The following is a 24,059-nucleotide window of genomic DNA, read 5'->3' as shown; positions in this document are numbered from 1 at the left end:
GCTCCATAAATTGAATTTAACCTTTTGAGAGGCTAAAGAAACCCCACTGGTTGTGAAAAACCAGCATATATAAAGTAATATAAAAGACCAAGGTTTATCGAGTTCACCTACTATCATCCATGTAATCATTTGACATATCAATGACTGATATGCTGACTAATCAGAGCAATCGGTCTTTATCAACCAATCTCCAACAGGTCCAGACATGCCCTGAGGGAAATCCCGGAGCTGGAGAGTTTTGGAAAATAAGCCTAACCATAACCTGTTCCTCACAAACAATAATTCCAAGTTCAGTACTTCTGGTGGAATTTAAATTCAGCTAATTAAACCTGAATATACAAAATTAGAGCAGAACTAGACTGTTTGGCCTCTCAAGTCTGCCATGTCATTTAATAAGAGCATGACTTTTAACTATTTGTGTTTCAAATTCCTCATCCCCATCTACACCTAATAACCCTTGATTACCCCTGCTTCGCAAGAATCTATCCACCATTGACTTAAAAATATTCAGTGACCCTGCCTCAACTGTTTTCTGATGCAAAAACTTGCAAAATCTGGAGTTGAAGTCTGGTTTCAATAAAGGCATCTGGATGGGTGCATGAACAGGAAGGGTTTAGAGAGATGGGCCAAATGGGACTAGATTAATTTAGGATATCTGGTCAGCATGGCCAAGTTGACTCGAAGGGTCTGTTTCTATGCTGGACAACTCTCTGAAATGTTGTTCTTTGCATAATTTGGCCTATGTGACTCCAGGCCTGTGGCAATGTGGATAACTCTTAATTGCTCTTTAAAATGGCCTTGCATCTCACTCAATTCGAGGGTGATTTGCAATACCTTGCCAGGGACACCCACATCCCATGAAAGGAGAAACCAAATAAATCAAAGAAACCCAACCTGACTTGTTCATATGTCACTGTTTCTTTTGAGGTACTGGGTTTATTTTACCATTCCCCTCCTATTACTATAGTTAGAACACCATTATCTTAGAAACTATGATAAGAAAGTTCCATTTCCACCTTCTGAAAACCAACTAGGACCATCAGCAGTTCTTACTATCTCTAGGTCCACAAATGTGGTCTTGCGAAGAATGCCTACATCCTACATGTTAAAAGGGACATTTTCCCCCTTTTTCATTAAATTCAATAATCTCAATTTCCTTGAGATACAGGAGGAAAAGTTGGCAAAACTCCTTCTTCTTGATAACTGGGAGCTGTTTATTTTACTCGCCAGAAAGATGGATTTATGTAGCTATCAGGTGGGCTGAGATGGTTAACTTACTCTGTGCTTGCACCATCTCGGCTCACGCTGGAAGAACGTTTTGGACAGCACCAGAAGGATGTCAAAAATCCTTAAGGGTAATTTGGATGAGTGAGTATAGGAGTGGGACTAGGCCATTCAGTCCTCCAAACTTGCTCTTATATTTGATAAAATCATGGCTTGGCTGGCTGTGGTCTCAACTGAAAATAAAACTTAAAGATCACAGTGGCTCAGGCAGCATCCATGGTGAGAAAGCTAGTTAACGTTTTTAAGTCCAGATGATTCTACTTTATCTGCCAGGAGTCTAAGTCAGCCTTAGAAAGCTGTTGCCGTCAGGAAAAACCTTTTCTAACGTGTTGGCATTCCCATGGAGCCATTCAAGACTTGCACTTCTAAAAGAGAGTCTGGTGAGACCTAACTGGAGAGAAAAGAATCACCCCCATGGGGATGGTCCTCAAGGCCTCTGACACTATCAGAACTACAACTCCCAAAAGGCACCGGAACGGCGACAGTTTCGTGCGCATGCATTCTCGCCCGTTAGTTGCCCGCCCCCTGGGCTTCTCCTGTAATACCGCCCCCGTCGTGTTGCCCAGCAACTAGATCCGGGTCCACGGTCGGGAGCAGCTGACGCTGTCCGAGGCGAGTGAAACTGACACAGTGAGAGGTTACAATGTAGCGGAACGCGCTGACTGGACGCAGCGGGTGAGTTACAAAGTGTCAGGTTCATTATCTTTTCAAAGTGGATACTTTTTGTAGCAAGGAAAGTATCACGGCTCCTCGGCGTCTTTTTAAAAACTTAATAGAGCGGTTACTTTGACTTGAAATCCAATTTCCCCAAAGCTCTAGGGCGCTGGGAACCCCCGTGATTCTGGTATTTTATTTTTTTAAAATAAGTGACGATAAAAGAAAAGTGGAGACGAGGAAGGCGCGCGGGGGAGAGCGAGAGGAAGAAGGTAAGAGGCGGTGAGAATTGCGTGAGTACGACTTCGTAAATAGCGAGTGATTCATCGCTCAGCCTGGCAGGAGAGAGCGCCTTCGGGATCGTGACGAATACAGCAGGCTCCGCGCCGACCTTGTCCCCTCCTCTCCAGTTTAACTCTGCTGGGACTGTTCAGAAAGACAGACAGACAGAGAAACAGTCTGGGAATGGGGTTAGAATCAAAGCAGGTTAGAAGTTTTGCATCCGTGGTGAAAGTTCCTGAGGTACGGCCCCTCAGTGGAGTCAATGCTCCGATCACAGCCGAGTCGCCAGTGACCAAAGTGGGTCAGACTAGAATGACGGCGACTGTTCGGCTTTCCGTTCTGTCTTGTGCCTGTCACTGCCGTGCTCCATGTTCCCAATACCTCATGGGTACTAGGTTTTCACGTATTGGCCTAAATTGCTAGACTTCAATTTTACTTTAATCAGCAATCTTAATCACCACGTCCCCTTCTCTATCCCTTTCTTTCCCATTCCATTCTCTCTTTTTTGCCCTCGGCGTCCCATTTCTGTTAATGTTCCCCCACCTCCTTTCTACCGTTGCCCCTCTGTGTTGGTTACCCTCACCCCCAGACTCACTCTCTCTCTTCACGGTCTCAACTCTTTCCCCAATCAATCTAATCAAAACTAGGTAGATGAAAATATAAATAAATGGTTAATTAAATACAAGGGGATTCAATAAACAAAGCTCAAGATTAGGAAAGATGTGGCATAGTGATCATGGCCTGGACTAGAAATCCAGAGGCCAAACTAATCTCTGGAATTACGGTTTCAAATCCCACCACAGCAACTAGTGAAATTTAAAGTCAATCTTTTTCCCCTGTATTCATTCACGGGACCAGGGCACCACTGGCCAGGCAGTATTCATTGCTCATCCCTAACTCCCTAGACCAGTTGAGAGTCAACCACAATGCTGTGGGTCAGAGTCACATGTAGGCCAGACTAGGAAAGGAGGGCAGTTTCCTTCCCTAAAGAGCATTAGTGAACCAGATGGACTTGTCCTGACAATTGACAATGAATTCATGGTCATCGCTAGACTCAATAATTCCCAGAGTTTTTAATGATGGAATTCCAATTCCACCATCTGCTGTTTTGTGGGATTTGAATACTATCTGGGTCTGTGGATTAACAGCCCAGTGATAATACCACCAGACCATCAGCTCTTCCTCCCACCTGCTCCTTAACAAAATATATAATTAAAAGTAATCCTAGCACAGACAATAAAACTTTCACTAGTTTACTAGTGATCCAAAAAATGTGTAGATTAGGTGGATTGGTCATACTAAATTGTGTGTGGTGAGCAGGGCCATCTAGGTTAGATGGATTAGCCATGGTAAATTCTGGTTTACGGGGATTGGGTAGGGGCTTGAGACAGAGTGGAATACTCTTTGAACGGTAGGCGCAGATTCAATGGGCTGAATGGCGTCTTTCTGCTGTGTAGGTTTCTATGATTCTCACTCAGCTACCCTAATCTGTGATTCAAACCATCATTCATCAAACCATATCTGACAATATCCAGACACCGCCATCACTATTCCCAGTGTTGGTAGCACTGTGGTATACAGTTAGAAAGGAGTTGTCCTGGGAGTTCTCAATATTGATCCACATCCCATGAAGTCCTTATGGCAAACTTAGGCAAGGAAACATCCTGCGCTTAACCCATTATTGCTCCCTTCCTCAATCTCATCTGATGAATCAGTATTCCTTTCTGCTGAGCACCAATTTCAAGAAGCTTCGATCATCATCTCCACCAGTAGCTCAGTTGTACCACAGACTGAGCTGATGCAGTCCTAAAGGACGTAGCTACTAGACGGGGTCTGCAGCAGATGGCAATGGAACCAACAAAAGGGAAAAGCCTACTTTACCTCATCTTCACCAATCTACCTGTCACAGATACATTGGTCCATGACAAAATTCCCCTCCACACTACCATGGGCTACTGAGTGGGACACTGGCTATGGTAAAGGCTGTGGGTCTTAAGCTTCAGAACTAGCTGCATTCCTATCCAAGCTATTCCAATATTCAATTTGGGGAAATATCAGTATTATGTGGAAAATTATCTAGGTATGTCCTGACCGTAAAAAGCAAGACAAATCCAACCAACCCAATTACTGCCCAATCAGTTTACCCTCATCAACATCAGCAAAGTGTTGAAAGGGGTCTTGACAGTGCTATCAAGTGGCACCTACACAATGTTAACCTGTTCACTGCCCAGTTTAGTTTCTGCCAGGGTGACTAAACTCCTGACCTAATGAAGTCTTGCTTGGTCCAAAAAGAACAGATGAGGTGAGGGTGAGTGCTCTTGATACCGAGCCAGTATTTGACCAAATGTAGCCTGAAGGCATCATAACAAAGCTGTAGTCAAGAGAAATTACAAAGGAATCCCACCACTGGTTAGAGTCATAAAATGCACAAAAGAAACTGGACATGGTGTTTGAGATCAGTCATCTTAACCCAGGACAACGTTGCAGGCATTTCTAAGGACAGTGTTCTGGATCTAATCATCTTCAGTTGTTCAAAAATGTGGAAAATTGTTGGCATGGTGCTTGATGGTTAGCACTGGGTTTGATTCCAGCCTTGGGTAACTGTATGTGTGGGGTTGCATGTATTCCCAGTGTCTGCATGGGTTTCCTCAGGATGCTCTCATTTCTTCTCATAGTCCAAAGCCATGATGTGGAGATGTCATTGTTGGACTGGGTTGGGCAAAGTCAGAAGTCTCACACCACCAGGTTATAGTCCAATAGGTTTATTTAAGAACACAAGCTTTTGGAGTATTGCTCCTTTGTCACTTCACCTGACGAAGATACAGCACTTCAAAAACCTAGGTTTATTTTTTTTTTTTAAAAATCACATCTGACTATAACCTGGTGGCGTGAGCCTTCTGACTTAGTCCAAAGATGTGCAGTTTAGGTGATCAGCCATGCTAATATTGGCAGCAGTGTCCAGGAATGTGCAGTGTAGGTGGATTAGCCATAAGAAATGCAGCGTTACAGAGTTTGGGATGGGCGGGGGTGGGGGGATCTGGGGGCGATGCACTTCTGAGGGTCTGTGCAGACTCAATGGGCCAAATGTCCTGCTTCCTCACTGTAGGGATTCAATGAATCAATGACTTTCCTTTCAACATAAGATCAGAAGCGGGAATGTTTGTGATGATTGCACTACATATAGCACCATTCATGGCATTTCAGGTACTGATGCTGTCCATTTCATAAGCAGCAAGACCTTGGCATCATTCAGGCTTGGACTGGTAAATATTAAGTAACATTTGTGCCACATAAGTACCAGGTAATAACCATCTATGAATAGTTATATTATGTGGGAGTGCAGCTGTTGTGATGGTGTGATGGTGTACCTACTTCTAAACTAGGAGGTTGAGTGCCCAGAAAAACTTGAGGAAATGCTGCACTGCTGATTTTTTTTTTTCCATCTTTCAGATGAGTGAACAAACTGCCTCCGTTTTTCCCTTTTGGGGAAACCTTTTCAAAAAAAAAAACCTGTGATATTATTTTCAAGGAAATCAGAACATAATCCCTGGTGTTCTAGTTACTATATATTTCTCAATCAACATCATAAAAACAGATAAACTAGACATTACATCTTTCCCAGTTATAAGAACCAAAAGAACTGCAGATGCTTCTGAAGAAGGGTCACTGGACTTGAAATGTTAACTCTGATTTTGTCTTCACTGATGCTACCAGACCTGCTGAGCTTTTCCAGCAACTTCCGTTTTTGTTCCTGATTATTGAAGCTTGTTGTGAGCAAATGTCCTATTATGTTTCCTTTATTACTTTTTGAATTGCAGTCCTTGTTATAGTTCATTGACTGTAAAATGTTTTGAGACATCCAGTGGTCAGGAACTTTGTTATAGATATGCACTCTGTATCTGCCTCATTTTCTCTATCTTTTATGAAGAAAGAATAGACCAGTCAATCCTTCCTTGTATATTATTCCCTTAACAACCACCTGCAGTTACAGAGTGCTGATAAAAATATCCCCATGTAGCCAAGTATAAACTAACGCACTGAGACACACCAGAAATATTAGGGGAGGTAATCAAAAAGGTGCTCAGAGAGTTTTAAGGAAAATCTTTAAAGGAGAGAGAGGTTGAGGAAGGGAATTCCAGAGTTAGGCCGATGGGGGCTCTGTGTTCAACAATGTAATTTTCCTTGTCAGAGTGGAGTGAATCAGTCCTGACTCATGTGTAGGCTCCTCTCCGCCCCTTACATCTCCCACTGATCCCTTCAAACTCCTCCAGGTAGAAATGTCAGTTATCCTATTAACACCTTGCATCCCTCTCCCTTCTGTAATCTGCAGCTCCTGTTCTTATAATTAAGTACCACACAATAGTTTGTGATAAAGATTTGTCCAACTTCACATAGATTAATTAACTCAATGCATGGCATACTGCCCAAACAAGAAAGCAAAAACTTGGACTTTGGAATGAGTAACTCAATACTATATTTTGCAGCTGATATCAAATTTAGAGGAGGTGGATGTACAGCTAGCACTGAGAAAGAAGCAACAAAATAGAAAACATTAGAAAGTTTGCAGTTAGCAAGTTAACATTAACATAGATTACTGTAAAGATGCACTTTGGTTGGAAATACAGGAAATCACATGGCTTAGAAAATAAGAAACAGAATAGAAATTGAAACTGACAGAAAAGCAAAGAGATCTAGGAATGTTGGAGAACTAAAAGTAGCATTGCAGATCATTAGAACAATGTGATATTCCTGCAGATATATAAATCAGAAGTAATAAAGTTATGCTCTAATATCCCAGTCACGGTGCACTTAGTGCTAAGCACAATCCTATCTCCATACTAAAGAAAGGATATGGAAGCATTGGAAGAAAGAGCATGAAAATTTTTACAAAGATGACACATGAACATACAATACAGCACAGTACAGGCCCTTAGGCCCATGATGTTGTGCTGATCTATTATCTTGCTAAGATCAAAGTACCCTGCATAAGACTACATTTTACTACCCTCCATGTGCCTATCTAAGAGTTGCTTAAAAGTCTCCAAAGTATCTGCCTCCACTACCACTGCCGGTAGCACATTCCACACACCCACCACTCTGTGTAAACAGCCGACCTCTGACATCTCTCCAATACCTTCCTCCAACCACTTTAAAATTATGCCCCCTCATAATGGTCATTTCCACCCTGGGAAAAAGTCTCTGACTATCCACTATCTATGCCTCTCGTCATCTTGTACACCTCTATCAATTCACCTCTTGTCCTTCTTCACTCCAATGGGAAAAAGCCCTAGCTCCCGCAATCTTTCCTCATAAGATCTGCCCTCCAGTCCAGGCAGGATCCGGATAAATATCCTCTCTAAAGCTTCCACATACTGCCTATCATGAGGTGACCAGAACTGAACACAATATTCCAAGTGTCTATAACTAGAGTTTTATAGAGCTGCAGCATAACCTCGTGGCTCTTAAACTCAATCTCCCTGCCAAAGAAAACCAATGCACCATACGCCTTCTTTACAACCCTATCAACTTGGGTAGCAACTTTGAGGGATCTATGGACATGGACCCCGAGATCCCTCTGTTCATCTACACTGCCAAGAATCCTACCATGAACCCTATATTCTGCTTTTAAATTTGAATTTCCAAAATGAATTACTTCACACTTTTCCTGGGTCGAATTCCATCTGCCTCTTTGCCCAGCTCTGCATCCTGTCAATGTCCCCTTGCAACTTCCACGCTGTCCACAACTTCACCAACCTTTGTGTCATCGGCAAACTTACTAACCCACCCTTCCAATTCCTCATCAAAGTCATTTATAAAAATGAATTGAGAAATTACAGCTATTTGGGAAAGTAAGCTACAAATTAGCTTTGGTTGGAATGAGCTGCCAGACAAGTGGTAGAGGTGGATACAATTACAACATTTAAAAGCCATTTCGACAGGTACATAGATAGGAAAGGTTAAGAGGTTATGGGCCAAATGCAAGTATATGCGACCAGTTCAGTTTAGGAATCCTAGTTGGCGTGGACGTGTTGGGCCGAACAGTCAGTTTCCATGCTGTATGATGTATAAGAAATTGGAAGAAGTGCAGTAGAATTTTATGGGATAGTTAAGTGTTGCTGGACTGAAGGGAAGAATGTACAAGGCAACTATGAGACCAGCCATGTTACAGAATGCATAAACTTGGGTGAGATGAAGAAGTGGAGCTATGACTGGATATTAATGCTATTGGGATGCTGATATGTGGAGCAATAAGCAAAAAAATCAAAACCAGAATTTGGGAGTGAAGATTGTGTTGAAGAAGTGGCTGAGAAGAGATTAGAAGATGTCATGGTTGTGGGTTAGACAGGCAATGAGAGAAGGGAAGTGTGATGACCTGAGTGGGTGGCACGGTAGCTCAGTGGTTAGCACTGCTGTCTCACAGTGCCAGGGACCTGGGTTTGAGTCTACCCTCAGGTGACTGTGGAGTTTGCACCTTCTCCCCGTGACTGAGGGAGGAAACCCATGCAGACCAAAGATGAGCATGCTAAATTGCCCAGGGATGTTTATATCAGGTGGGTTAGACATGGGAAATCAGGAGAATGATTGATTCTGGGTGAGATACTCTTCACAGGGGCGGTGTGGACTAGTGGGTTGAATGGTCTGTTTCCACACTGCAGGGATTCTATAATTCTGAGTGATTTAGGATGAAACTCTTAGGAAAAACTGACCAAGTGGAAAGATATGGTGAAGAAATGAAAATACAATGGGTTTGGAATCAAAATGGGTGCCTGACAGGAGCAAATAGAGAAGGATAATTGATCAGCATTGTGGTGACCCAAAGTAAAATGGGAAAAGCTGATTGATGATAAAGAAGACATCTATTGGCAAAGCTTCAAGTTGGGGCTTTTTTCTTTGAGGAGACAAGATACATCTAGTCTGTAGTACAGAAATAACCCTTTGGTCCCAATAGATCTGTGCTTTTATTTCTGTTTCTCTCACCTTTCCCCATGAAAGCCTGTCAGCATCTCCTTCTCTTCCACTTTACCTTTGTATGTTCAGCCTACTCTTAAGTACATTTGTGCTGTGTGTCTCAACGACCTCAATGGTATTGAGTGATCATTGTCAATGGCATGTCAGTAAAGAAGTTTCTCCTGAAAGCCCCATTGGATATACTAATGTCTACTTTATATTTAAACCCTAATTTTGATCTCCAAGTTGTAAAACAAAATTCTCCACTTTTCCCCTGTAAAACTCTTTATAATTTTAAAGATTCATAAGGAATCCTTCAGGCTTTCATCATAGTTTGAGCCTCTGAGTTTCAATGTTATCCCCATAAATATGTATTTTGTATTCTCGCCAATATCTTATTACATAATATGGCATTGGGGGTCAGTTAGCAGAGTTGGCTGGCCAGGTGGTTTTGCAATAGAGGAATAAGATGGGGCCATTCGTCCCTAAGAGCCTATTCTAACATTAGGATCGTGGCTGTTTTTACATCCCATTCATCCATCTGTAATCCTTGCCCTTTGATACTGTCACCCACAAGCATCTCTATGTCTCAGCCATGAGCACTCGCACCTGGGTTGATTATTTGTTCATTATCCTGCTCTATCATCGTGATAGGGGATGAGTCAGCCGTGACTCGCGTGTAGGCTGCTCGCTCAGCCCCCACGGGTCCGTAATCTCAGCCAGTTCGAAATTTACGTCGATCCATTAACTCCTTGAGTTCCGCCCTCCGTCCAGCGGTCCTCTGATTCTGAGCTGTTCTGAAATCTGCTCCTATTTCTGGCAGGCAGGGCGGCTTTTACTCCTCTGTGTAGAGAATGCCTGGAGAGCTCTGCTTCTGAAGTCACGCCGTGGGAAAGGACCCAGAAAACTAATTAGTTTTTTAAAATAATCTGATGCCAAAAAACGCTGGATTTTACGAATTCACAAACTGTGAATCTTTTGACACCTCCAGGTTAATTGTTTGGAATGAACGGGCTCTGATTGTAAATAAACTGCCAGTTTATGAAATCGGGAATAATTTGGTTTTAACTATCTCCTGCGCCGCTAATGAGGAGGAGGGCGCCGTCTCTGGGACACTGTGTGTGAGACTCAACGGCAGTGAATAAGCCGCTGCCGGGGAGAGGGAGGGATCGATCGAGCCGGCTCGCTTTCAGTTTCGCTTCGTGTGTGTGTGGGAGGGGGTGGCTTTACTCTATATCATGTGATGGGAAGGCGGGGCTCTCAGCTGCTGTGTGACAGGAACCAGTCGGCACTGATCCAGCAGTTCGGGGTAGCCCTGGCAGGTATGTAAAGTCTTTTATATTCTTGACACGTTTTGAGGAGAAGTTACGTGAATGAGTGAAGTTGAAAGGAACATTGGATTGAATGAAGGAATCCTGACGGGATTGGAGGGCGCTAAAACGTTAGTATGGATAAGTTGGACCCAATGGCCTGTGTCTCCTCTTTATAGTGGTTAGCTTAAAACCTCGGGAGCAGTGGGAAGGTGCAATTTTTCAGTCAAGAAATTCCAGGTTGATGTCCTCTCTGTATTTGGGATTATGACCAAGACGGTGGAGATTTTCCTTCTCTCGCTGTATATCTATCTGTGTCTCCGTCACTGACGATTCGGGGTTTCCACATTCCAAGTTGTTCCAGAGAGCGGGAGATTTTGTTTTAAACCTGCTCCAGGTTTTATCTGCAATTTGCTTTGAAAGCCTAGTCTAACATTCTCCGCGATCAGTCAGTTCGACATATCACTGCGATTTGGGAGGATTTGAAACTGAGATTTCGGTGTTGGAGCCTGGACGTGTCTGTAGATCCCGTTCTGAGTGGCTATAGGCGAAACTGGTTTCTATTTGGGCAGGAGGTGGAGGGTCTCTCAACTTGTACTGTGCAGGCTCTGTCAGGAGAGCATCTTTTGAGTATTTTAGACAAATCGTATTCGTCCTTTTTATTTTGGTCCATTTCTCTTGTTTCTGGAAACCTCCCGTTTTTTTGTTTGTCGGTCGGTCTGTCTGTCTTTCTCCCTGTTTCCTGGAACGGTTGCAACCCTTCTATTTCAGATTTCCCTTTAACTCTAATTTATATTGTTCTCGCTAGTTTACACGTACCTTCTACGGCGAGAGATGTCGCAATGGACGAGACGCGCCCCCTAGGTCTGTGACTGAAACCGGAATCTGAACCCTGGGACGGGGAATCAAGTGATTTGTGGCTCGAGGAATTGATGTGACATAAAGCGGATTTATGTATCTACTTCACTGTCCTTCACCCCGCCCCCCCACCTCCCCGTAGGTGTTCCGCAGGAACTAAAAATCTTTATACAGGAGACACCCTCAGTTTATCTCTCAGCACTTCAGTGATGTATGTTTGTTTAAATTATAGGGTCTGCGGACAGCCAATATGTAGACTGCAGGCCCCTAGAACACCATCGAGGTAAATGACAGGATATTTTGTGATATTGATTTGAGGGATAAATGTTGGCCCAGAATATCGCGGGTAGACCCCTTTCCTTCGTTTTGAAATAGGATTTTTTAATGTCCATCAGAAGGAATGTCTGACCTTAATTCAACGTCTCTGACAGAACAGCACTCACTCAGTACCGCAGCGAGGCTGTTGTTGTTGAAGTCTGGGATGGGGCTTAAACCCGCAACTTTCTGAAGCAAAAGTGCTACTCACGGAGAATCAGCTCCATGAGAGTCGTTTTAATTTCTCCTGTAGGTACCTCGTTGAGTCAACGCTGTAAAAGACAAGTAGCTTGAATTATACACTTAAGGATGTGCTGTAAGTGATAGAAGTGTAATATATTGCTCATTCTGCACTGTTACAGGGAGGTGTTTGCAGGGCAAATGATACTGCACTACTTTGTTGTACACAGAACACTTAATCAAGGTAAAAAGAACACACCCGATCTTTAATTAGTGTTGCAGTGTAGAAGGCTGTGAACAAAAACACAAGCAAATGGGACGAGTTTAGTTTGGGGAAACCTGATTGGCATGGATGAGTTGGATCGAAGGGTCTGTTTCCATGTAGTTTGACTCTATGCTCACTGTGAGAGACTGATCATCGGAGAAAACCTGATGATCATCCAACCTGATCTATCCATGGTGATGGCAATGCAATCACTCTAAATAGCCACAATTTGTAACCTTTTAACTTCATACCCCATAGGATGTGGCTGGGCCAGCAGTTATTACCCCTCTAATTGCCCCTGGGGAAGGTGGTGGCGAGTTACCTACGTGAACTCAATAAAAACCGAAAGAACTGAGGAAGGGTCACCAGACTTGAAACGTTAACTGATTTGTCCTCACAATGATCTGCTGAGCATTTCTAGCAACTTGTTTTTGAACCTACACGAACTGTTGTAGTCCTTCAGGTGTAATGGCACCTATAGTGATATGAGGTTGAGACAGTCACTCCAAGCTGCTGTTATAATGTGCTGGGGTGGGCAGGGAAAGTAGAGGCACACTAGTCTCCCAGTCACAGGAATGCTGGGGAATACAAGGTATGGAGGGCAGCCATGAGTTAAGTACGAACTGGCTCATTGGTTAGCACTGCTGCCTCACTACTGCAGGGACCCAGTTTCAATTCCGGCTTCGGGCTACTGTCTGTGCGGAGCTTGCATGTTCTCCTGGTGCTAAGTTTCCTTCCGTTGTCCAAAGATGAGCAGATTAGGGTGGATTGGCCATGCTAAATTGCCCATAGTGACCTGGGGTATGTAAATTAGGTGGGTTAGCCAAGGGAAATGCACTGTCACACAACAGGCAAACAGGTGTGGGTGGGATGTTCTTTGAGAGTCGGTGTAAACTTGTTGGGCTGAATGGCCTGTTTCTATATTGTAGGGATTCCATGATTCTAGGTAATTCTGTCTTTTCCAGGAGCTATTTCATTAACGTTGTCTCTCACAATTTATTAAAGCTCAATCCTGGTGTCCCTAATCGAAACGTGGAACCACAGGAAAAGTAGTGATCAGAGATAATGGGAACTGCAGATGCCGGAGAATCCGAGATAACAAAGTGTGGAGCTGGATGAACACAGCAGGCCAAGCAGCAACGTTTCGGACCTAAATTCAGCTTTTGTGCTCCGAAGATGCTGCTTGGCCTGTGTTCATCCAGCTCCACACTTTGTTACCACAGGAAAAGTAGTTCCTCAATTCTATTGAGGTTTGCATAATTGCTGAACTTTCCAAAGTGTTTTACGGTCAATGAAGTGCTTTTGAAGTCTGGTCACAATCATATTGTGGGAGACACAGCAAGCTCCCCAAACAGTATGCTGATAATGATCAGAGAATCTGGTTTATTTTCCGATATAAAAACATGGAAATAGGCCATTCAGCTCATGAGTCTGATTCCCCAAGCAACATGATTGTGGCTGATGTTCAATCTCAATGCCATAATTTTGCTTTCTTTCCAGACCATAAGACACAGGAGTGGAAGTAAGGCCTTTCGGCCCATTGAGTCCACTCCGCCACTTAATAATGGCTGATGGACATTTCAACTCCACTTCGCTGCACTCTCCCCGTAGCCCTTGATTCCTTGTGAGATCAAGAATTTATCGATCTCTGCCTTGAAGGCATTTAATTCCCCAGCCTCCACTGCGCTCCGTGGCAATGAATTACACAAGCCCCCCACCCTCTGGCTGAAGAAATGTTTCCTCATTTCCGTCTTAAATTTACCCCCTCTAATTGTAAGGCTGTGACCATGGATCCTAGTCTCCCCACCTAATGGAAACAACTTCCTAGTGTCCACCCTTTCTAAGCCATGCTGTGATACTTATTCTCTGCAAATCTATCCTTCTTCCACATTTTCAGTGACTTTGCTTCCACAGCCATCTGTAGTGAAGAATTCCACTGGTTCAGTGGTCTAAATGAAGAAATTTCTCATTTTATGGCTTACCTCACATCCTGAGATCATTCCTCCTTGATCTTAACTCTCAGCCATGGAAAAAGATGTTGAATAGGGATAAATACATGACGAGAGTTTGGAGAAATCTGTACCTTTTTTGAGATCTGTACAAGAATAAAGAACAGAAGGAGCCCCACTTTTAAAGTCATTCAACGAATGTCACCTCTCATTTCTGCACAGAATGACACATGAATATCGGTCCAGATTGATATTCTTGAGTCTACACCATGGCTGATGCAACTATTTAGGGATGATTAAAATCTAGCAAATTTATCCTCAGATCTGAAAAGTCAGTCAAGTAAATTCAAAGAGACTCATTTAACCTCTTCATCTCTCAAAGGATGCCTCCAACAGTGCAGATATCCTCGGTCCTGCCTGGGATCTTGTGTTAAGTTTGATTGTGGGGCGGGGTTCAAGTCTCACGCTAACCTTCTGAATTGGGGCAAGGATTTTTCCCGAGCAAAATTTATTCCTAAAGCTACAGTATCTGTAATCTGAGATAGTAGGAACTGCCAATACTGGAGAATCTGATATGACAAGGTGTAGAGCTGGATGAACACAGCAGGCCAAGCAGCATCAGAGGAGCAGGAAAGCTAACATTTTGGGGTCTAGACCCTTCTTCGGAAAATTTCTTGTTCTATCAGTGTCTGTAATCTCTTGGCTTTGATGTTCCCTTTTGGTTTAATTAAACCACTTTTTCTTGAAACCTCAGCTCTCTGAGTTCCCTGAAAGATTTTGTTGCCAATTATGGGGCAAAGCTAGATACAATTTAATAAAATAATTACATTGACAAATTCACAGGAGTTTGGGAAGAATTAAAGTTTTCTCCTTTTTAGAAAGTGTCTGTAGGCTGACCTAAAATTATGAAGACTTTTGATAAGGTAGATGCAGATATGATGTTTCCACTTCTGTCAGACCAAGACAAGGGACAAAATCTATAAAAATCATTAATCGATCTAAAAAGAATTCAATTAAAGTCTTTGTCCAGAGAATGGTGCGAATGTAGAACTGCTATCACCAGGACTAGATGAGGTAAGAGAAATGAATTTGTTTTAGGGAACTTTGATAAGGGTAGAATGATATGTTGATAGGGTGAGGTAAAGAGGGATTGGGAAGAAGCTCATGTGCAGCATAAAGGTTGGTATAGATTCACATGGAGCCAAATGGCTTGGTTTCTATACATATCTTGCAACCTGACTCAAACTAACCCAAATTCTCCCCTTTGCTTGCAGGTGTGAATGGGTCTGAAGATAAGGCTTGAGAAGCACGAACAACTCTTTGGTTTGTGAATCTTTCAGCGGCAGCCAATGGCTGCAATCGGGTATGTTTTGTTAAAACAAAAACTTTGGAGGCAAAATTGATTCTTGTATCGAGTAGGTAGAATAAGCAGTCAGAAATGAATAACTATCCATCCCTTGAAGAGAAGGGAGCTTGTGTGTTTATTCTGCAATTTGTCCGCTTCCTTTGTCAGGACACTTGCTTCCTGTAATGGGGTGGTGGAGAAACAATCCAGCAAGATGTTCTTGAGACTGCAAGAAGCTTAATTTGCCTGTGGACAGTCAAGATCTACTCCCCATTGGTTTGGAATGTCACATAAAAGTAATTTAATTATTAAAAACCTGCTGGCTACACAATGTCAGCTGCGGCTCAGTGATGAGCCCTTCTATCTGAATCAGAAGTTCTTAGCTTCAAATCCATCACCAAGATCTGAGTTCAAAGCCTAGGCCAATACTTCTATTTAGTACAGAAGGAGCACTGTCAGATGAGCCCCCTTCTGAATGAAACATTAAACAGAGGTCCTGTCTACCCTCTTGGGTGGATGTTAAAGATCCTATGACACACCTTCATAGAAGGTGTGGAGAGTTTTCTATTGTACATTGACTCAATATTTAAAGAAAATATATATTGCTGTTTGTGTAAATTTTTGTTGCTCATGAACTGGGTGCCATGATTCCTATATTACACAGTGATGACAAAGTATTTTATTGACTGTAAAACACTTTGGGATGTCTGGTTTGAAATTGTTATATACGGAATAGCAAAATTTTGTCTCATCAATGCTGGACTTGTATACCTCTACTTTAGCAGCTTCCAGCAAGTAGCGAAGGAGAAATATGGCAGAACTTGGGAGTTAACAAAAGAGGAATTCATGACATCTTTTGTATTGTTTTTGGTAACTGGTTATTTCTACATCTAGGATGTAGGGAAATTCTGACAATTAGTAATTTTTACACTGAAATATTACAGATTTCAGCACTTCAGTTAAATTCTCACCCTTTTTTTAGAATGACACAAGCTCAATTCACTCCCCTTGCTGATGAATTTGTTTTGTATAAATGCCATTCTGTGGTGCAAATTATGCGGTTCCTTATTTCCATGGAGGACCTAAAGGAAATACATTTGGATATGTTCTGATTTTCTTATGTCTCATTTATTGCACAATTCATTTGATTTTTATTTTCTCATCAGCCTGGTCAGAGATGTTGATAGACACCTCACAGCGCCAGGAACTCAGGTTCAATTCCAGCCTTGGGTGACTGTCTGTTTGGTGCATGTCTGCGTGGGTTTCCACTGGGTGCTCTGGTTTCCTCCCACAGTCCAAAGATGTTCAGGCTAGGTGGATTGGCCATGCTAAATTGTCCATAACCTACACATCCGTGGATGCTATGTGGATTAGTCATGGGAAATACTGGGATGCTCTTTGGAGTGTTGGTGTGGGCTTCTTGGAATGAATGGCCTGTTTCCACACCAGGGATTCTATGACCCTCTATAAACGCAAAATTTGTTTTAGGGTACAGTAATCTAGCGGCTCCGTTACTGAGTCAGCAAGTTTGAGCTCATAAGTCCAAATCCTACCATGACACATTCTAAAATCGAATTGAATACTTTTACATTTTATTTTGGGAACTAAACTGAAATTGGCAATAAATATTGAGGTTGTTGTTTTGAAACCTAATAGTATCATTAATGCTCTTCAGGGGAAGAAACCTTCCACCTCTGCCTGTTCCTGTCTAACACTAGATGTTGATTCAATGTACTTTCAATGTTGACTGGCTTCCGAGATGCAGGTCTCAACATGATTGCAGTTTTGTGGTTATTCCACATGGTTTTGTCCATACTAAATTGCACACAGCTCAGTGAAGGTTGTTAGACAGTGAGTGGTCACTGGAAGCTAACAACGATTCTCACTTGTATCTTAAAACACCACAAGGAGTCTCACGGAAATATAAATGCGGCAAAAGTTAACAACAAGCCAAAGAAATAAATATTACACTAGGTGATCAAAAATGATGCATTTTAAGAAATGTCTTAAAGGAGGAAGGAGAGGTTTAAGGATGTATTAAAGAATTTAAGACCCAGGCAGCTGAAGGTATGGCCGACAACGGTGGAGTGAAAGAAGTGGGGGGTGGGGGGTGTGAAAGACCAGAATTAGAGAAACTTGCATTTGTAGCAGAGTCTCTGACAACAGATAGTGATGGTGAGGAACAGAATATAAGCTCCCTTGATCCTCTTCCCACAGGGGAGCAGTGTCTTTGGCAAGCTGGGGCCAGAAGGCAGATCCAGAGGAATGGTAAGGGACAGAGAAGAAGGAGCAGAAAGTCAGGACTTGAGTAGGGTGCTCCTGTTGCTGGCTAGAGAACAAGGAAGGGGAATTGAAGCTGGCCTGCAATTACTGGATATCTAGCCAGGCTGACTGGTACATCCCTCAGTCAGAGAAGCTTCAGTGAGAGAGGAGGGTGAGGGAGGTGTGGACAGGGACAGAGAAGGGCAGTGGCCAGGAGGTGGTGCAGAGTTCCTGACTCGTGGCTTAACCTTGCAGAGTCAGGGCCATGATTGGTTAAGGTCAAAGTCACTTTCTAGAAGCTAGAAAGCTGGGAAGTGGTAGAGGAGACCTGATTGAATGATCTGTACAAAACTTCAGTGCAACAAAATCCAAGAAGCAATAAATCTCTTTTTGGTCTGGGCAACAAGGTAATCGGTGTCATGTGGTAATGGGGAAATTAACTGTAGGAGCTTCTCCAACTGAACTCATTAACCAGCTGGTTAGAGATCAGGTGTTAAGCTCTACAACAATATCCTCAAAATTGGGCATTCATCATTTGTAAATTTTGTTCATCTAATTTAGGTTTTCCCCATTATTGTCTATCAAAATTCATGATCAATGTAATAAAGAATCCCTCTCATCATCATTGTGTAGTGTATGTGTTTTAATCATATGAACATGAAATAGGAACGGAAATAAATTATTTCGGTCCTTGAACCTGCTTCACCATTTAATGAGATTTTGGCCAATCTGTCCGCATTCCAAATGTCACATTCTCATCTATCTACAAGTCTGATTCCTTTGCCTAGCAAGAAGCTGTCTATGCAAAAACCAAAATTGTTGGCAAGCTCGGCAGATCTGACAGCATCTATGAAGAGAAATCAGTGTTAACGTTTCAGGTCCAATGACCCTTCCTCAGAACTGAGACCTGCTGAGCTTTCCCCGAAATTTGTTTTTGTTTCTGATTTTCAGTATCTGCAGTACTCTTAGATTCTTACTTAAAAACCATCTACTATCGCCTTCAAAAATATTCAATGACCCTGCTTCGACTATCTTCTGAGACAAAGTTCCCAAGTCGTTCAAGCCTGAAAAAAAATTCTCCTCACTGTTCTAAATACACAGGACACCTTTTTAGGTCTAGTGTCCCTCAGTTCTGGACTTCCTTATAAGAGAAAATATCCTTTCCACATTCAGTATCTTGTTTACTTCACTCAAGTCACTGCTCACTCTTCTAAATTTTAGTAGAAATGAAACCAGACTGTCCAACCTTTCCTTGTAAGACAACCTGGTGGCATGATGGCTCGGCAGCTTGCACCGCTACCTCACTGTGCTAGGGACCTGGGTTCAATTCTGCCCTCGGGCAACTGTTAGCACGTTCTCCCCATATCTGCATGTGTTTCCTCCCACAGTCCAAAGATGTGCAGGTTAGGTTGATTGGCTATGCTAAATTGCCCTGTAGAGTCCAGGGATGTGCAGGCTGGGTGGATTAGGTATGGAAAATGTTACAGGGATATGGTAGTGGAGTGGATCTGGGTGGGATGCTCTTTGGAAGGTCAGTGTGGATTTGATGGATGAAATGGCCTGCTTCCACACTAGGGATTCTATGAATCTAACCTACTCATTTCAGGTGTCAATCTGGCAAATCTCCTCTAAATCACTTCCAATGAATTTACATCCTTCAATAAGATCAAAACTGCACACCCTATTCACAATGTGGTCTCACCAATTCCCTGTGTAACTGAAGGATAACATTTTTTCCTTATGTTCAATTCATCTTGTAATAAGGGGATTGCATCCCATTAGCCTCTTGCATGCTGTACCTCCTTTGCAAAATTTCCATCAATCAGAACATCTCAAAATTCTGCAGTCACTCTCTGCTTAAGAAATGTTTTGTTTATTCACTCTTCCTGCTCAACTTCAAATTTTCTCCCGTTGTACATCATCCCAATTACTCAACCTATCCGTATCCATCAGCAAACGCCTTATTATATTTTCTTAAATGCTGAAATAGGAAAGTATTATGCAAAATTTTAGCTTCTGTGCCCTCACTCTTCTAATTAATTGGTGTAAATAGTAAAAATTGAGGCTTCAGCACCAACTCCTGTGGGAGTCGACTCGTCCCATCTTGTCGATCAGAAAAGACACATTTATAAATATAGCATTTTCTGCCAGCTCTAAACAACACTGTACCATATATTTTCTCTTTTTCCAACAATAATTGGAGTAGGCATGCAGCAGTTGAATAGCTAGCAACACCACTTTAACCAGACAAGCCTCCCAAAGTAAAAGAGAGCAGCAGAGAGTTTAAGTAGGGATGTGTATAGTGTAGACCTAAGGCAACCACAGCAGCTTAAAAGAGAAGAAGTTGTTGTGGAGTGAGTCAGCAGCTGCAGGAGACATAAGTGCATGATTTGGGCAAAATGCTGGACTTTGAAAATCCAAAAGGAGTGAAAGATCTCCTCTCTGTCTGGAATGCAAAGGAATTGGTGTTACGTGATCATGGGAAGTCAGTTGTAGGAAGTTCTCCAACTGAACCTGCTACCTAGTTGATTAGAAATTAGGAGAGTATTTCTATAATGATATGCTGATGGATTTGCAACATGTGGGTGAACATCCATTGTAAATAATGTATACTCTGTTTACAATGCAACCAATCTACACTGGAGATACTGGAAGCAGATTGGGTGACCGTTTTTATGGAATACCTTATTCAGTCTGCAAGTGTGACCCTGAGATTTTGTTTACCACTGTAGTTCTCCTGTCCTTGCCTCTTCAAACTGATCTGGTGAACTTCGGCGCAAACTTGAATCACATCACGCCATCTTTTAATTGGGCATTTTATAGCTTTCTGGACTCAGCATTGTGCTCAACAACTCGTGAATAACTGCAGCTCTGATTTCTCCAAGATAACAGCTGTTGGTAATTGTTCTGCTTTTCCCACTTCCCTTCTTGGACCAAGTTTTCTTCGTTATTCCTTGTCCCATTACCATCTCCTTTTGCTTTCCAGCATCATCCCATTAGTCACTCCTATCATTTAAACTAAATGGTGGATTTTGAGATTTGTTTTGAAAACAGGAAACACTGGAAATGCCCAGCAGGTCCGGCAATATTGGTAGATCAACATTTCCGATTAATGACCTTCCAATAGAACTAAAGCCTCGCATTCTCTCTCTATCAGTAGACCTGCTGAATACTTATGGAATTTCGTACCTTTATCACAAATCTCTCCCTTTAATTTTCTTCCCCTCGTCTTACGTTTGTCTCTGTCTCTTTGTGCTAAAAACTGCTAAATCTCAAAGTTTTCCTAGTTATTATGAAAGATTACAACGTTTACTCAACTTCTCTGCGCAGTAGCTGCCTGATCCTGGTGAGGACTTTTTTTTAGCATTTTCTATTCTGAGGGTTGATTAGTGTCTTTTTGTTTTGCGCAGTTTTCCGTTGGGTAAAGGAGTGAAGCGGAAACGCCACGAAGACGATGGGCAGACTGCAGCAGCATGCACCCCACAAACCTTCCACTGCGGCACGCTGCTGGACATCTCACTGCTTAAATTGCACCAGAACTGTGTTCTGGCTGAGCGCAACCTACACCGCTCAGTGCTGATCGCCAATACCTTGCGCAGGCTGCAAGCGGAGGTCCACTGGGAGAATGGCCGCAATGAGATGCTCAACAAGATGCCACTGCCGCCACCTGAGAAACCCACCAGCCAACCTGTCTCCAAGATGGGAGAGGAGATCACTGACCTAAACAATAACCTTGCCAGGGCACCATCGCCGAGCCTCACGGAGCCACCCTTCTGTCTCCTCTCTGGTAACGACAGTTCATTGTCCTCTGCCATCTCCACCATCCTTCAGGACCTGGACTTTGTGGAGGACCTGAGCCCCCCTCCAGACCAAGCTTCTCCCGAAGATGACCACCTCTTGCCGCTGAAGCCAGCGAGTCCGGATCCCCGGGCGGAGCCCAAGCCCCCCGATTCCATCTTCGCAGCCTTTGAAATTGCTGACTCGGATGACTTCCTCATCGACGGTTCCCTCGACGCAATCTTTGAAGACATTGACACCTCAATGTATGATGTCCAGCAGGGCTTCCCTGCTGGGGCCTGTCCCACTATCCAGCCCATCAAAGCTTCACGAGGCACCCCTTCGGCGAAACCCCACAACAGCCGGACAGATATTACTGAGTTGGAAAATCTAATGGATCTTCTTGTCGGTTGATACTTTGTTCAGGGATTTATTCCCTTTTTATAAACCTTTGGAATATCAACTGGTGTTGTTCCAAAACCCAAAAGACTTCAATAAGAACTCCCTGGGCTGCTGTTCCACCACCACACTACCCCCCCCCCCCCCCCCCCCCCCCCAGCCCATCAACTCTTTCCCTTTGCGGAGTTTCTGCCCTCTGAACATTCTCCTCTATTAGAATCCCTACTTTAAAGCCACTGGGCTCATACCTTTTCCCCCGAGGAAAAGACAGTTTTACCTTCTGCTGGCAGACAATTCTACACATGGATGGAGACTGGATATGCACATAGGGAGGGAAAGGAATAAAAGTTTGGACTCATAGAATCAGATGAGGTTGGGTAGGAGGAGACTCATAGGGAGCACTGACACCAGCATAGTCCAGTTGGGCCGAATGGCCCGTCTCTGTGAAATTTCTGAAATACTGACAGGAGGGGTGGTCTGCTGATTATCTTCATGTCAGAAGCAAAGTGAATAGAGAGTTCCGTTGGGCTGCAGAAATGGGTGCAGATGACCTACTTGTGTGCATCCAAGCAGCACCACAGTGGGAGGCGTAATTTTAACAAGTCGGATTGCAAATTTTCAAGAAGGCAGTTCACCACCACCTCAAGGACAATTAGAGATGGGTCAGAAATTCTATCCTCGTCAGCAACATTCCATCTAAGTTTGCACATGTAGCTGTTCTGAGGGTCTGTGCACAGCAATCGACGTGCCATGCTGCTTGCAGCATCAATATCTAGTTCTGAAAGTTGCTGCTACATACGGATCTCGGAATTCCGTGCAGAAGAACAATGTAGCAGGGAGCACGGCGTGTTAGTGAAGTTCACATCATCTCTTTTCTAAAGAGAAGTTCCCATCTCCCATTTTCCATATATCTAATGCCCAGTTGAATTGCTCATCCCTAATTTTAACTTTTCTGTATGTATGTGTTAATACTGAGATTCTGTACATATAATAGATGTGCGTATATATTTTGTCCTCTGCATGCCTTCGTTACTCCAAGTTGTTAACATTTGAATACTTGCCAAATGTGGACAAGGGCCTGGATAAAGATGCAATGTCATTTGATCTATTTATTTTGCAATGCTTTTTTTTTGCCTCTCCTAAAGGTGCTGACTCTTGCTGGTTATGGGTTGCTCATACCCAGAGTCTCTTTGGGGCACAGATTCCACAGGCCCCAACTCTTCCTGGGGTATAGGTTTCATAGACCCTAACTCTCCCTAGGGTGTGGGCTCCACTGTCCTTGACAATTATTTTTATTCCTCTCCCCTTTGTTGCCCCTCACTGAGGTGCTCTGCCTGTCACTGCCTGTTCTTTTTGACAGTGGTGGTACTAGTAATATTTTTCAATGTTGTAACTTTTACCCAAAGGGGACATGTCACATGCCATCTTCCTGTTTGAGGTGGGATGGATGCAGATTGTTCTGGCACACACTGCGGGCAGTGTGTGCCTGTGTTTAACCTCATGACCAACAGTGATCCACCCAATGTATTTATTGAACAGCCAGGCAAGATTTTGGAGCTTAATCTTGGGTGCAAAGGGACATGGGCTCTGCTGGCTCTGTTCCTCTAAGGAACAAACTCCAAGGAATCATGAAGACATTCAGATTATAACAATGAAGCTGGGCTTTGTTCCCCTGTTTATCGCCTTAGTGCCCAGTCCCTTCCTGAATCTGTTCACATGTGGGTCATTCCAGTCCTTCTTTCTTTCATGCCTGCTTTTGTCAGCATTACCTAAATAACAAAATTACACTCTACTGCTTTTGAGCTATACAGAATTAATTTAAGAACAATAAACATTTTCCTTTTGATGTATCCTGTGTTGTTTCTTTGGTTCCTGGCTGTCATTTCTCATAGTTCAATGGCTTACTCACTTCGTCAGACAACTTTTCACCTCTGACCCCTTGACACTGTGCCTCAAGAATGCAGGATCTGACTTGTTAAAGGGTCATAGGATGGTTCATACTCTCAACAAATAAATGTTTGGGTGGAGGTAGAAGAAAACCAAAGAAGTGCAGATGGTAGAAATCAAATGAAAACAGAAATTGCTGCAAAGACTCAGTAGGTCCGGCAGCATCTGTAGAAAGAAAGCAGAGCTAACATTTCGGGTTCAGTGACCCTTTTGTTAGACTTGATTGTAGCTAGGAAACTGTTAGATATGCTAAGAAGGGGATTGGGAAGAGGGGTAGGTGGAGA

General features: G+C 43.1%; 1 protein-coding gene across 4 annotated transcripts; it reads left to right on the top strand.

The window, feature by feature from the left end:
* Positions 1-1,862: 1,862 nt before the first annotated feature.
* LOC125447839 (SERTA domain-containing protein 1-like) lies at positions 1,863-23,645 on the top strand. 4 transcript variants are annotated; one of them, XM_048522614.2, is made up of 4 exons: positions 1,870-1,959; positions 11,569-11,619; positions 15,320-15,408; positions 21,063-23,645. In XM_048522614.2, exons 3-4 carry the CDS (start codon positions 15,395-15,397, stop codon positions 21,841-21,843), a joined length of 795 nt encoding a protein of 264 aa, XP_048378571.1. In that variant the 5' UTR covers positions 1,870-1,959; positions 11,569-11,619; positions 15,320-15,394; the 3' UTR covers positions 21,844-23,645. The 4 variants fall into 4 exon arrangements, with proteins under 4 accessions (XP_048378570.1, XP_048378571.1, XP_048378572.1 ...); XM_059640956.1 differs by lacking the exons at positions 1,870-1,959; positions 11,569-11,619 and adding exons at positions 10,469-10,490; positions 12,014-12,075; XM_048522613.2 differs by lacking the exon at positions 11,569-11,619 and having other exon boundaries at positions 1,863-1,959.
* The last annotated feature ends 414 nt before the right edge of the window (positions 23,646-24,059 follow it).

Source organism: Stegostoma tigrinum, chromosome 39 (assembly GCF_030684315.1).
Source record: "Stegostoma tigrinum isolate sSteTig4 chromosome 39, sSteTig4.hap1, whole genome shotgun sequence".
Lineage (NCBI taxonomy): Eukaryota > Metazoa > Chordata > Chondrichthyes > Orectolobiformes > Stegostomatidae > Stegostoma > Stegostoma tigrinum.
This window is presented reverse-complemented; position numbering and strand designations above follow the sequence as displayed.